Source organism: Macrotis lagotis, chromosome 2, assembly GCF_037893015.1.
Source record: "Macrotis lagotis isolate mMagLag1 chromosome 2, bilby.v1.9.chrom.fasta, whole genome shotgun sequence".
NCBI classification, from domain to species: Eukaryota; Metazoa; Chordata; class Mammalia; order Peramelemorphia; family Peramelidae; genus Macrotis; species Macrotis lagotis.
The window spans coordinates 103993317-104009177 of record NC_133659.1 but is presented as its reverse complement, the minus strand read 5'-3'; the positions used below and the strand labels follow the sequence as shown (position 1 = coordinate 104009177).

Genomic DNA, 15861 nt, shown 5'->3' with positions numbered 1-15861 from the left:
TGAGAGTTGAGAGAAACTGAATATACAGGAAAGTATGGAAGACAAGAGAAAAAAAGAAAGGCGGGGCAGAGTTCTCTTATGGGAGACTTGAAGTAAAGAAAGAAAAGGGGCAAAAAACAGGACTGTGAATAAGTAGCTTTTAAATTTTTTTTATTTTTTTAAAGAGGGATTAACAAGGGAGGGGACAGAAAGTAGAGGTGGGACCAAGCTTGAAAACGTCACTCTAGTCTTGATAAAAACAGAGAGGTGATCCTGGAGTTGGAGAGGGAGAGACAAAGGGAGAGAGGGAGGGAGGGAGGGAGGAGACTGCCTTCCACTAGCTCAGAAACTGCCTTCCTTGGATTGTGATCTGAGGCTCCTGCAAACCCTGCTGTCCCCTCAGCCCTGAGCTGAGCCAAGGTAAGTGGCATCTTAGTCATACCGGGGGAAAGGAGATTCTAGGATCAACTGAATCTGGCAGGGAGGAGGGTGCCTGGACCAAGGTGATGAGAGAGTTGGTCCCAGTGCAACTGCTGTAGCCAGATGAAGTCAAGGTGTATCAACCAGGACTTCAAGTCAAGTTAGGACTGATCAGCTGCCCATGGGGTCCGAGTTAGCAGGGATACTCTGGGGTCCTCAATTAGATGAGATCAGGTATGAATGTAAAGTGTTACCTTTACTCTTTCCTGGTCCCCAGTTTGCCTTCCCCCTTTGCACAATTTGTCTAATTTTCTTTATCTTCTTCAGAGCAATTCCAAGCAATAGGCATCATAGAGTAGTAAGTGGATTAGACAAGTCTTGGGTTCAAGGCAACTATAAAGATACAGGGAAGGCGTGACATGCATTAGTAGAAGTTCCTTATCAGGATTACCTTCACCTATGAAGTCAAAGGGTCCCCTCTCCCTTAAAAAGTCCATAGATAGTTAACATTTTAACAAGAATCAGCTGAATGCAGCTACAATAATGGTCAAAGCCCCAACTGGGGTAAGTGGGACTGGCTAAGAAATAAATTGGGTAAAGATTTAGGGCAGAGGCAGTGTGGTGTAATAGTTAGAATACTAGATCTGAAGCCAGGAAGACCTGGGTCCAAATCTTACCTCTGACACATTAGCTGTGTGACTCTGAGAAAGTCATTTAACCTCTGTCCTTCGATGGGGTGGGGGGTTAGCCTAGATGCCTTTAAATTCACTTCCATCTCTGAATCTATCAGCTTGAGGAACAAAAGCAAGTATCATTCTGCCCTGCAAAAATCTTAAAATTTTGGCTTAGACTATCTGACTCTTAGAGTATGTGACCCTGATCCAGGAAACTGAGAAAGGAAAATACTTTAGTAAGAGGGTCAGCAGAGTTGCACTGGGAAAGCAAGATCCCTGCCTTTTTCTGCTAAAAAGATAGATTTCTGTTCAGACATTTAGTCAATATTCTGGAACTCTGGTTCTATTCCGATTATGTGAAAATAATAAGAATAATGTCACATAGTTCTTTATAGCTTTCATTTGAACCTTACCTTTATCTTAGGCAAGGCAGGGCAGATACTGTTATCCCCACTTTACAGATGATGAAACTGAGACTTGGAGAGACTTTTTGTCCTTTGGTCCCCAGAGCCTACCCCAGTATCAGACACATAAGTACTTTAATAAATACTTTTTGATTAATTAATAATATAGGCAGGAGGATGAGTTCTGTACAGGAGTGTGGCAATTTTCTAACTTATGTAATTTGAGGGGAGTTGGGAAACACCTCCCAACTTTATTTTATCTTGATACTTATTGAACCTTATCTTGATTCTAAAATGGCACAAATCTCCATTAGCATGAGTTAAATTTTCTAAGCCCTTCTTAAAATGCAACTTCTTTTGAAGGAGGAGCAAAGGGTGTAAGCCTCTGTATTTACTTTATACTTGTCTCTCCTCTGACACATGTACACTGTGTGACCCTGATCCAGGAAACTGAGATTCTATGTCAGAAAGTAAATGGTGATCTGTATTAGAGAAAGTTTTCTCATTGGGAATTCCCTACAGGATATGTCTGAACAAAAACAAGGATAGAAAAAACTGAACTTGAATTGGCTTTTCAGATCTCCTTCAGTTACCCTTGCATGGACTGAAAGTAATGAAACACAGAAGCTACCAGTCTAAATGGAGACTGAGGAGGTCCAGTAGCATGAGGTCCTTCTGGGTGTCTCTTCTGGACACTCAATGAAAGTGTTCTGGTTAGTCAGAGATTGGCACAGGGGCTCTAGGCACCTGGTGGGCTTGGGAGAAAGGGAAGAAAAGGATGCCAAAAGTGTTTGGCATATTCAAAGCTAGTGATAAGATTTACTTGGTGATAAGACACAAATATAAGCTTTATATATTTTACTCTGTTGTCTCAGGTTGGTCATGTCTAGAATGACAGATATCAAGTGAGTTGAGCAGATAGATTAAAAGCTAACTTAGCTCCCTGAATAACTGTATGGCCAAGAAGAAACCATTCTAGGTATCAGTGCCTTTATTCATTATATATGGATCTAGTCAATATAATCCAGGAATTGGCACCCTACCAGCTGGTATGCTCTGGTCATTGACAGTTAATCTAATACCCCAGCAGAGCTCTCTCCCTTCCTTTTGTGAGCATCACTAATATGCAGGGGCTGTTAGAGTGATTATCTGTTTGTTTTTTTTTTTTTTAGTTTTTGCAAGGCAAATGGAGTTAAGTGGCTTGCCCAAAGCCACACAGCTAGGTAATTATTAAGTGTCTGAGACCAGATTTGAACCCAGGTACTCCTGACTCCAGGGCCGGTGCTTTATCCACTTCGCCACCTAGCCGCCCCTAGAGTGATTATCTTTAAGGAGGATTGAACTTGTGATTTCATCATTGATGTAACCTCCAGGAATGAGAGAGTTTATATAAAGACAGGTTTGATATGATTAGATAGATAGATGATAGAAATATATAGTAGGTGGATATTATGTTGCTAGTAAATAGATATAAAGGGATATATATATTTATATTTAATAATATAATACAATATTTAATAATTGAGAAACAGAGACATATATATATATATGTATATACAGAAAGAGAGAGAGAGAGAGAGAGAAAGAGAGAGAGGCAGTAGAATGAAGGAAAAGAGCACATTTATTCACTCAGTATCTCCATTGCTTTCTTCCTCCTCTGAAACACCCACTCTCTCTCTCCAGAGTCATCCTTACATTATAGAGCTCAAGATTTGGGAGAGTATTTGCCAGGGGCCTCCTCCATCCACTAATTTGAGGACTGACTTAGCAGAATCCACTGAAGGGGTTTCCTAAGAGTCTATACACACACACACAATCCCTGCTATCCAGACTTAAAGAAAGTTATGTGATGGGGGATATTCCAATATCTTTCCAAGATCAGGACCTCAAAGTTTACCTAGTCCAACCCTCTCATTTTTCAGATGAAGAAACTGAGGTAAATTGTTCAAGGGCACCCAGCTTGTTAGTAGCAGAAACTGGGCTACAATTTGGATTTCTTGGCTCCCTGTCTATTGCTTTCTTGTCTACTCTGCTTACTGAATCCAGGAGAGAAGGGCAAGGAAGAGTTCCTTCAGACACACTTTGGGGCACTTCTGTTCCATGACTCTAGGAGGGCTTTAGTGTTATCCTCTATTACCTCACTGGCCATCAGTTTCCTCTTCTGTCAAAAGTGAAGATGTCTACTGTTCCCTTCTCTTCTAAGTCAGAGGACACAGTGATCTCCATCCAAGGTCCTTTACAGTTATAGCATTGTTTGGTTCTAAGTCAGTCCTTGCAAAAGAGGCCACAATTAGAAGCAGGTCCTTAGACACAGGAACAGAGGACCCTTTTCTCCTACTTCCCTCCACCATGCATCCTCAACTCCATTACCCCGAGTGTAAATTTGAATTTAGAATGTGAATCTGTCTCTCTCTCTGACTCTTCCCTTTTTTCTGACCCAGAGACTCCTTTTCCTTCTCATCTCTTAGCAGCTTCTCTTCTCCTAAATCTTTTGAGTTTTTCTTGGGCCCAGTCCAAAGGGAGATGATGGAAAAGAGCAGGGGAGGCATTATCTGGGGAGGGCAAAAGGAAGGGGCAGGCAAGCCTCCCCCTCTAGAAAAAAAGCGGCTTACTCTATTTACACCCACTCAGAGCTTTAGGAGACTGTGAAATGGAGACAATTATTCTGATAAGTCAGATGAAATGACTTTTTCTGAGTGGGGGTGTGTGAATTTTTGATAATAAAAGGACAAAAATAATGATAGTCCCTAGTTCTATCAAGGGCTATTGCCTGTAAATTAAATTTTCTTCATTTTCCCTGAAGACAGAAGAAAGAAGAAAGAAATAGGCTCATGCTACTTATAAATGGAAGAAGGTAGGCTGGATCTAAGAAAAGGATGTCTCATGGGGAAAGGAGTTAGGAAAGAGGCGGACCAATTTGACAAATGGCTCTGGTACAGGAAACATCCAGACCTAAATATGACTGATCCATAGAAACCCAGAATGTCAGCTGGAAGGGACCTAAGAAACTATTTTATCCAACCTCATTATTTAACAGATGAAGAAAACAATCTAGGTGCTTGGTATTGGTACATAATAGGCAGATCAATCCTAATACCAAGCACCTTGATTGTTTCTCCTACTAGAGAGTTTAGAGAGTAGAGTGATACATTTTTTTATTTGAAGTGTCTTACCTCTAGGTGTAGGCAGCTAGGTGACTCAATGGATAGATCTCTGGACCCAGAGTCAGAAAGATCTGATTTCATATCTGGCCTCAGAAACTTAGTACTAACTGTGTGACCCTAGTCATGTCACTTAACCTCAGTTTGCCTTAACCTACTGGAGAAGGAAATGGCAAACCACTCCAGTACCTTTGACAAAGAAACCCCTTAACTGAATCACAAAGAGTCGAAACAATTTTACCTCTAGGTATACGTTAATACCATAATAATAATATTTTTTCTTCTTCAGTAATCATGAGTAAACCCTCTGGGCTCAGGTCCTAGCACTGACATTTACTGCCCGTATGGACTTGATCAAAATCATTTTACATTTCTGAGCCTATTTCCTTAATTATAAAATTAGGGTATTGACCTAGATGATCTTTGAAGTCCCTTTTAGTTCTAAATAGATAATCCTAAGACTAGGCAGCTGAGAGAAAGGATAATAGAGTCATAGACATAGAACTGGAAGGGACCCAAGAGACCTTACTCACCCCAACACCCTTATATTGTTGTTCGGGAATTTCAGCTGGGCCCAACTCTGCATGACATGACTCTATTGGGGTTTTCTTGGCATAGATATCTAAGTGGTTTGCTGTTTTCTCTTCCTGTTCATTTTACAAATGAGGAGACGGAGGTCAACAGGGTTAAATGACTTGCCCATAGTCACAGAGCTAGTGTCTGAGGCTAGATTTGAACTCAGGAAGATAACTTTTCCTGAATCTAGGCCTGGTGCTATATGTACTATGGTGCCATCTAATCACTCACCCTTATACTACAGATGAGGAAGTTAAATGACTTATTCAGTGCCATTCTTAGGCAATAATTAACGAAGTTAGGCATTACATTTAAGTCCTCTGATTTTAAATCTGGTTCTTTCCTTTGTACAGCCCTCCAAAATCTACAAATCAACATACACCTAAATACATGAACACAAGAGCACTTGTGTATGATCAAAAATTGCTACGAGCACAACAAATTCACACAATTCTATTTCCCACAAGAATCAGGCTAAAAAGGGAAGCATTTCAATCCTGTCATCTCCTATAGGGGTGTCTACCTGAACTGAGTCATCATCTTTCTTCTCTCTCCCCGGTTCTGAGTCTAGAGCTCTTTAAAGTGTCCAATGCAAGACAGGATTAAGAAAACCTGCTTCCCATCGTCCTAATTCTAGCAATGTTACTTGTTTTTTGAGGTTTATTTGATTGATAACAATAAGAAACAACTCCCATCTCTATAATACTTTAAGAGTTACACAGAAATATGCTCTCTTTGAACTCCGGCACTCTGTTCTGGTCATTACTTCCTACTTTGGGTAGTCTTAACTGTCACCACCAAACTGGCTTCCCTTGACCATATCCTTCCAGTACTTGGGACAACGTGACATCCAGGAAAGTGTTGTATTTTGAGAAAAGTGGGGGCGGCTAGGTGGCACAGTGGGGGGCAGCTAGGTGGCACAGTGGATAGAGCACTGGCCTTAGAGTCAGGAGTACACGAGTTCAAATCCAGCCTCAGACACTTAATAATTACCTAGCCGTGTGGCCTTGGGCAAGCCACTTAACTCCATTGCCTTGAAAAATCTTTAAAAAAAAAGTGCAGTTTTGCCACCTGTGTGACTTTAAGGGAATTACTGACCCTCTCTGGTCCATGGGGTCCTCCAGGGTAAAATAATTTCTTTCATTTTGGAAATGTGATTATCTCAGGCTAGCTGGAGCTACTTTGTAGTTCTTTAAAACTTGCTTTATGAGTACTTCTAATTTTTTTCCTGACTCTGATTCTCTCTCTCTCTCTCTCCACCATCCTATTTGGAGTTTACTGAGAGCAGGGACACAGTCTTTCCCATTAAAGTGGGATCTTCCAAAAGGTTGGCATTGTCTTCTTTTTCTTCTAGGTTGTCCCTCCTGGCACCTACTACAGGACCCTTTTAGGAATCAAAATGGGATTTAGTCTGGGTCATCAACTGACTCTATTCTCTTTCTCTCTCTGTTCTAGGTCCCCCCAGCAGGATGAGAACCTCAATGTGTTGGCAGCTACTACTGTTCTTCTCTGTATTCCCATTTGGAGAGATGTTAGACAAGTTTGCTGAAAACCCCAGATTCACAGGTACCAGGAAAGTGGGAAAGATGGAATAAAGATCTGAGTATCCAGAAAATACTCTGAGTACACACACACACACACACACACACACACACACACACACACACACACACACACACACAAATGAGTCATCAGATTATATAGATTTTATATAAAAAATATATTGCCTCTGAATATAAGTTATCTATATACTCATGAAATAAAAAATTTCTCTGAAATCAGTAACTTCTCAGCTTTTGGGGGAATTTAAAAAATATACTCTAATAGATGCAAATAGTATTAAGATCAATGCATGACCTGAAAATTTGATGAGATTATTATGAAATTGCTCAGGTGAAGAAACTGAAACCCAGAGAGAGTCAGAGGTTTAAAGTCATAGAGTTGGGGTAGCTAGGTGGCATAGTGGATAAAGCACCAGCCTTGGAGTCAGGAGTACCTGGGCTCAAATCCCATCTCAGACACTTAATAATTACCTAGCTGTGTGGCCTTGGGCAAGCCACTTAACCCCGTTTGCCTTTCAAAAACCTAAAAAAAAATAAAGTCATAGGGTAAAATAATATGGCATCATGACTAGATTTCATACTGGGGTGGAAATGGTGGCATTGTCCACTAGTGTGGTCCATGATTTAAAAGAACATCCTGAAATGAAAAGAAGTCTACTCCTAGGTTGCATTCCTACTTGGCTGCTTGTATACTAGTTGTTCTCTCTGGATTTCATTTTGTCCAAAAAGCAATTGAGAGAATGACCTCCCTGAAACCTAGACAGTACAGTCAAGAAGGAGTCATGGGATCATAGATCTAGAACTGTAGGAGGCCATAAAGATCATCTAATCCAACTGCCTCATATTACAAATGAAGAAATTGAGACTCAAAGAATGAAGCAACAGAGCTGGTAGCCAAATTCGAGTCCCCAAACTAAATTTGGTGTTCTTTCTACTTCATCAAACAGTTGTTTTAGGACTTATCCCAAAAGGTCTCATTAGCACTGGAAAACTATGGAAACTAGATTGACAAGAAAAAATTTTTTGATGTTTTGGTGGTGGTGGTAGTGGGGCAGGGTGAGGGAGTTTGAGTACATGTCCCAAATCTTTCCTGCAAAGGCCTGCCATGTTGGGCATTTGCTCATTGCCTGGAAGGGACCCTCTTCCCTTGATTTTCTTCCCCATCTTAGTCATCTCGGGAAATGGAGATAGGGAAGGGGAAACAGGATCAAGAATCTACAGGAAAGGGTCCTAGCCCAAACTTCATCAAATCTGGGCCTTTGTAATTCTCCCACTTACCTTTTCATCAGGGCATTATGGGAGAGGGGAGCAGTGAGGAGAGAACTTGTTGCCACCAAGTGTCAGCCCCCACCCCTAGTCACACAAAGAGTTCTCATTTCAACTCTTCTGCCACAATCAATTTGGGGTTATTGTGCAAACTCAAAGCTGGCAAGGTTGTTCTTCCTGCCAAAAATCATAGGAAGTTTAACAAGGTCTCCAATCTGAAGTACCTTCCAAATTAGCCTCTTGTTAACTTCATCAACTGAAGGGGAAAATGAGACCAGGAGAGGAAAATTCAAGTTAAGGTCACCCAGATAATATAGTTCATTTGTCACTCAGATCACCTATTGGGGCTCAGCAATTACTATAATCAGAATGTTAGGGGAGGCAGTGGAGTTTCTGTGGTTATCATTTTCCTTCTAGAGGTAGTAAAGCTTTTTTTTTTTTCAGTAAGATTGAGGGATTTACCCATAGTGACTCAGCCTGAGACAAAATAGTATATTGTGGTAGAAAGAGCTCTGAATTAAGAATCAAATGACCTGAGGAGGTGACAGAAGCAGAAATAATGAGACTAGAGTGAAGGAAAGAAGAGAGATAATAACCACATCATCTTAGAAGCTGTGATAGGAGAGGCTGGTCAAAATCTGACATGTGACTTAGACTTGGAGAGAGAAGCGTTCAAAAAAAGGATAGTTAGGATTTCATGGTCTAAAATTCTGCAGAGGAAGTGACTACAGAAGAGATAGGAAACTCACTAGAATAAAATTCTAAAGACACAAAGAGAAATGATTTATGATGAAGAGAAGAAGGGAACAGTCAAAAGAGACTGATGTAGACTTACAGGGAACTCAGACCAACTGAAAGATTTAAAAACATAAAGACAATGGAAGCAAAAAAAAAAGATAACCAGAGAGCAATTAAAAGGAATTGCATGATCCTACTAGAATACTGTTAGAAGAGCTAATGCTCTGGGTTGGGTTGAGAATAGTGAAGACAGTTAACAAAAATAAAAAGGGGTTTTAAAAAATTGAATGGAGAAATGGTCAATGAAAGAATAGGGCTGAAGTTTGAGGTAAATGGGATGATTCAAACAAGAAACAGAGCTTCTCAGTTTTACTTTGCTTCTGGGTTTTTTTTGAGGAAAATTATATATATATTATATATCTATATATTATAGATATATAATCTTGGATATATCTGCCCAAAGGCAGAACAGTAATTAATAGGGAGGTAATAATTGAGATATCTAGGAAGGAAGTGGGGCAGTAGAACCAGGCCAAAAGTCAGGAAAACTCATCTTCCTGAGTTCAGATGTGATCACAGATATTTACTAGCTGCACAATCCTGGGCAAGTTATTTAAACCTGCCTGCCTCAGTTTCCTCAACTGTAAAATGAGCTGGAGAAGAGAATGACAAATGACTACAGGATCTTTACCAAGAAATCCCCATGAAGAGTCAGACAGGACTCTAAAAACAACTATTAGGAGACACCTAGCTCCTCTTGATGGGCTCAAGTCCCAAATAAACTAGATCCCAAGGTACTGAAAGAGCCAGATACGATTATTTAACCCTACCAATGATGTTTGAAAGATTATAGAAAGTGAGAGAGGTGCTTAAAGACAGGAGGAGGAGGGTAAATGTCGAGAAAAAGAGGAAAGAATGAATACTATTGGGCTATGACCTTGACTTTGAAACTTGGAAAAATTTTACTTCTAAAGAAGTGATTAGTAAATATCCAAAAAGGGAAACAACAACCATAAAGAATCAACATGCCTTAATCAAGAGCAGAACAAGTCAACAAAACTCATTTGCTTTTCTGAGAGGGTTACTAAACTGGTAGAACAGCAAACTGTTTTAATATCATTTGTCTAGATTTTAGAAAAGGATTTGACAAAATCTCTCATGCTATTCTAGTGAATAAGCAGAGAAATAGGTCAGATAATAAATGAATAAATAGTATGGTTAAATGACCAGACCCAAGTAGTTATTACAAATGACTCAATATCACCTAAGACAGAGATCTCTAGAGTGGCAAAAATGTAGCATTTTTTTATCTGTGATTTGGCTAAAGATATAGATGCTATGTTTATCAAACTTCAAAATAATGCAAAGCTAGGAGAAATGTTAAAGGATAGAAGGAGGATCTAAAAACATCCAGATTGGACTGAATCAATTAAGATATTTCACGTGGATAAATGAAAATTTTTTATATATTGGTTCAAAAAATAAACTTCAAGATTACATGGAGCATATAGTTTTCATGATTTTATATATATATATATATGACAAGTGTTGAATTTCTTGCCCTCTCAATGGGTGGGTAATGTGTAGAAGGAGGGAGAAAATTTTGAACTGAAAATAAAAATTTTAAAATAAAGATTATATGGAGGGAAGGGGTAGAAGCAACTTCTACAATTCATCTGAAAAAGATCTGCAAGCTTTGGAGGACCACAAACTCAATATGAGTCAACAGTGGTAGCCAAAAGACTACTTCTATCTTAGGTTGCATTGAGGGATGTTGAGAGGGAAAAAGATAATAGGTCCATTGTACCCTGGCTAAACTACATCTAGAGTACTGATTTCAGTTGTATGCCACATTTAAGGAAGCTGGAGACTATTCAAAGGAAGGTAACTAGAATGGTCTAATGCCTTGAAATCATGCCATATGAGATCTGGTTAAAGACATTAGGAATATACCAGAGAAAGAACTGTGGAGTTGAAACAAAGGCCAAAGACTAATAACTTCAATTTTAAAAAAAAGTTGTTTTTTATACTACATAATTTTGCTATCTCTAATGTTTTATTTTTATGTTTTTTTTCTCAGCACATTCACTTTTGATTAATGTATACATGCATAGAAACAATGTAAAGATTATCAGACTGCCTTCTATGAGGGGATGGGGAAGGGAAAGGAGGGTAGGGAAAAATTGTAAAATTCAAAACCTTACAAAAAATGATAGGTAGAAACCACTATTGTATATAATTGGAAAACAGAATATTTTTAAAAAAGAAATTGGAAATATATTGTTTATATAGTAATCTAAGGTCTTTAAATAATTGAAGAGCTGTTATATGAAAATAGACCTCTTCTTCTTGGACCCAAAAGAAAGAATTGGATTCAATGTCTATTAGTTGCAGAAAGGCAATTAGGTGGGGCAGCTAGGTGGCTCAGTGGATAGAGCACTGGCCTTGGAGTCAGGAGTACCTGAGTTCAAATTTGACCTCAGACACTTAATAATTACGTGGCCGTGTGGCCTTGGGCAAGCCACTTAACCCCACTGCCTTGCAAAAAAACTTAAAAAAAGGCAATTAGGCTTGATATCAGAAGTTCCCAATGTAATTGTTCAAAAGTGAATGGGCTATCTCCTGAACTGATGAATTCCTTTTTACTGAAGGTTTGCAAGCAGACTGAAGAACTATTTATCATTTCATTGAAGTTCTTGCTCAGCTTGGGATTGATCTGGTTGTCCTCTGGAGTCCTTTCTCTGTTCCAGAGTCTGCTTCTCCAACCCAGATCCAGCTCCTTACTATCATCTTACTCTATTAATATTAATATTATTATTATTTATTACTTATTATTACTTACTTTCTACTATCATGTATGTGACTTCAGGCAGACATGGCAACTAGGTCTTAAGATGAACAGAACCCAGGTCAAGAAGAACTGAGTTCAAATCTAACCTCAGATTCTATCTGGGGGATTCTGACTAAGAAACTTAACTGCTATTTGCCTTATTTTCCTGAGCTGGAAAATGGAAATAACAGTAGCTCTTAAAATTGTTGTGAGGATTAAATGAGATAATCTTTGTAAGCATTTAACATAGTATCTGGCATTATATTAAGTGGTTAATAAATTCTTGTTTCCTTCTTCCTTCCTCCTTCCCTACCTCCCTCCTTTTCCTTCCTTCCTTTCTGCCTGCCTGCCTTCTTTCCTTCCATTAAGTTCCTTAATATCTTTTAAGTCTAGGTTTTCTTTCTCCATAAAATTAGGCGATTACATGAGATGATATCAAGGATGCCTTTAGACTTTAAATTCTATGTGATTCTATGGCTCTAAAAAAATTCTCTGAATTTGTTAAATAGCATTTAAGTCTTCTTTGTACTATAGGAGGCAGTAGAGGTACACAGATGAAAAGATCCCGGCTGCCAGCCCTTACTGTACAGCTTAGAAAAGTTCTACTGCCTCCTAGCATCTTGATTTTCAGACACAGAGATAGTCAAATGTAGCACACCATTTCTCTAAACTATACTGGGTTTCCTTTCCCCTGGGCAAGATTGATTTCACTGCTGCACATTAGACTATGTGCTTAATATTCTTAGATAGGAACATGTACTCAGGGGCTTTTTCTGGGTGTTTTGGGGGAATAAAGAAAAAGGAAATAGTCCCTAGGCATTTGCTATTGTCTCTGGCCTAATCCAGAATCACAGATTCATGTTTTCAGAATGTGAGAATTGGAATGATTTTACAGTAAACTGAGACCCTGATTGCTTGACAGACAAGATCATAGATTTAGAGCTGAAAGAACCCCTTTATTTTACAGTGAGGGATTCAGAGGTGAGATGATTTGCCCAAGGCCATACAGGCAGTAAGTGACAAGGATAATATCTAAACTCAGTTCTTCTGATTAAAAAATAAGTATTATCTACTAGATTAGGAGGGAGTTGGGGAACAGCATGGTCCTGAAAGGCAAAATGCTGCCTCCCTGAATCCATTCCAGGGTTCAATGCCACATTGGATGAGTTGCTAGGCCGTATTTAATTCAGTATCTTTGTCTGACTTTCTGCCCTAGGACAGCGGGGTCGCCTCCTAGCCCACCTAATTTCTTGGGAACGGAGGCCCCGATGCTCTGAGAAGCCAGGACAGACAGGACAAACACAGAGCTTGGCGCCCCTCTGTTCCTCTGATGAGACCCCAGACCCACTATGGCCAGGCCTGTGCCCCACTCGAAGCCGACTGATCTCCACACCCCAAGGAGCATTGCTGGTGGAGCGAGAGAAAGATCTGTCAACCTACAACTGGAACTCCTTTGGCCTGCGTTATGGAAAGCGACAGGCCAGAATGGGGAAGGCTCGGGGACATGCCTAATAGAGACTGTGTGTATGTGTCTGTGATGTAAGATGAATTTCAACCTGGGGACAAAAGTTTCAAGCAAGAGGGCTGGACTTTTTGTGCGGACCGGGGGAAGAGGAGGAGGGAGACCTGTTCAGAGGAGATAAAAGAAATTATATCAACTCCTTTTTATCTGCTTTGTGGCCTATTCATTTTTCAGTCCTGTCTATCTCTTCATGACCCCAGCGAGGGTTTTTTTGGCAAAGATGCAGGAGTAGTTTGCCATTTCCTTTTCCAGCACATTTTACTGTTGAGGAAACTGAGACAAGAAAGGTTATGTGACTTGCCTAGGGTCACACAGCTATCTGAGTCCCAATTCAAACTCAGAACATCCTATTCTCTGTGCCACTAACTATCCTTTCCATTCCTAATGATACCATAGCTTGCTCTACCTCCCTTACATTCACCAACTGTAAGGGTTGTAACAGTCTTAAATTATAATACTCAAATCCTTTACTTATCTGCAAGAAGGTATAAGGTAGCCCCAACCTTTAGAGAAGGCTGCTCTACTTGTATCAATCTGAGATGGGTTGGTATCCATCCCCAGAAAGAATAAGGAGCAAGGAGTTGTTACGCAGGCAGCTGAGAAGCTTGCTGACTCCTCTTGAATAGGATCCTCACGTTGGGGCTTTGTCATACTAATTAACCAATGAATCAGCAAGCATTTATTAAGATGCTACTATGTACCAGGTTTCATACTAACCAATGGGGACAGAAATACAAAAATATGATAGTCCTTTGCCTCAAGGACCTTATACTGCAAACTGGTATGGATTCTAAGTTTCAACACAAACTTCTAGCCAAATATAAGTATATATAACCTAAAGTCAGATAGGAACAATAGTTGATCTGCATTTTGGATTCTCCATATCACTGCTTCTTCCATGTATGTAATCAGGCAATGACTGTTACTATAAACATAAAGTGTGAATAAATGAACATAAGAACTCCAGGGTTTTTTCCTTTGGGACATTTGGTTCTACACTTTTCATCATCATCATTTTGGGAGGCCTCCGGGAAGGTTATTCTGCCCCAGGAAGATGAGACACAAGCACTTGGTTAGTGAACTGGAGTGACTGAATAAAGGAATGAAGCTTAATCAAAGTAATTTTGTTTACCAGATTTGGAAAATCTCCAGCCCCTGCCCCCTAATCCCAGTCTAGAGAAAAGGAATAACTACCTGATAAATTGTAGTTGTCCAGTAATGGATTGAAATACTTTGTGAGGAGTGAGCTTCCTGTTTTGGTGGGGGGGGGGGTGTGATTACTTTCTAGGGTTGTTATAAAAAGGAAGGGACCTTGGGGACTTTTTAATATAACTCTTTAATTTTAGAGATGAGGAAATTAGGGATCAGTGAATCATCATGAAATGACTTACTCATGATAAATAAGCATAATATGCATCAAAAGCAGGATGTGAACCAAGGACTTCTGACTCTTAACTGCTTTTCCATTGCTTTCCTGCTCTTTCCACCATAAAGACTTTCTGGGTTAGTGAATGAAAGGGATTAATAATAAATATTAAGCACTTAACTGTGTATGTGCCAGACCCTGAACTAAATATTAGAAATACAAAGATTTAAAGAGACAGTCTTTGTCTTCAGAGAGTTTATATTTTTGCCATTCTGATTATTCCAATTGTTCAGAATTGGGATTTGGAGGAACTATACTTGGATTTCTCAAAATCTAGTAGGCAAAATTCTATTGCTTAGGCTCTGCTCCTTATTCAATTGAGTAAAGGAAGTTATAGTAATCCAACCATAGAATGAGTTGCTTTGGGAGAGAGTGAGTTTCCTGTTACTGGAGATATTCAAAGTTAGATGAGAAATGTCATAAAAGATTAATGCAATTTGCAGGGGAATCTAACAGCTAAAATCTACTATCCCACCGATTCTAGGACTGTTCTCTGGAGTTACACAGAGTAAGTCAGCTCTCTCATCCATTTAAGATCCCTTCAGATATTTGAAGTGAAGCATCTGCCCCTGCCTTCCTCCCCCACCAAGTCTTTTTTCTTAAGCTAAACACCCCCAGTTCCCTTAACTGTTTCTCTCACGACTTGATTTTGAATCACCTCGTCACCCAGACCTAGAACTGGACTTTATGCTTCTGACAAATGTGAACATTTGACTTTCCCAAGTTCTCTGGCCCTAACCCAGGCTCCTTTTCCATCTACAGAATTTCAACACCAAGTCTCACCCATGTTTTAGGTATGAAAAGAATTGGGATTCTGATGGTGGTTTGGATGTGGAGATGGGTGGAAGATAGCATTGTGTTCCTATCTATGGGAACTGGCAAGTTGCTATGACAACACAGCAACCTGACCTAACCCTTAACCCTTCAGTTACCTTCTCCATCTAGTTTATATATGTGGATGGGTTGCTATCCTCTGCAAATGCTTTTACATCATTTCTCATTTGAGAAAGAATTCCACCCTTAAAAGCCTTTATATGGTTCTAGGATGCCAAGCATGCCCCCTCTTTAACCCTAGTCTGAGCACCAAGGAGGTTCAGTGGATTGAATATCAGACTTGGAGTCGTAACAACCTGAGTTGAAATTTTACTTTAGACTCTTACTGGCTGTGTACCCTAGACAAATCACTTAAATTTTCTTGGCTTCATCTGTAAAATATAGATAATAACAGAATCTACCTTTCAGGGGTTGTTATGAGGATCAAAAAAAAGATAACATGTCTAAGTGCTTTGCTACACATGTCTCC

At 39.6% G+C, this 15861-nt stretch overlaps 1 protein-coding gene across 1 annotated transcript; it reads left to right on the top strand.

The window, feature by feature from the left end:
* The first annotated feature begins 310 nt into the window (after positions 1-310).
* On the top strand, positions 311-14077 carry KISS1 (KiSS-1 metastasis suppressor). Its single transcript, XM_074220414.1, has 3 exons — positions 311-399; positions 6670-6780; positions 12827-14077. The coding sequence occupies exons 2-3, from the start codon at positions 6684-6686 to the stop codon at positions 13120-13122; spliced, it is 393 nt and encodes a 130-aa protein (XP_074076515.1). The 5' UTR covers positions 311-399; positions 6670-6683; the 3' UTR covers positions 13123-14077.
* Positions 14078-15861: the final 1784 nt, after the last annotated feature.

Bases quoted from the DNA above. Each gene is read 5' to 3' on its own strand.
- KISS1 (XM_074220414.1), top strand. From the start codon at position 6,684: ATGAGAACCTCAATGTGTTGGCAGCTACTACTGTTCTTCTCTGTATTC. The intron at 6,781-12,826 runs GTACCAGGAAAG...TTTCTGCCCTAG, and splicing joins TGAAAACCCCAGATTCACAG to GACAGCGGGGTCGCCTCCTA.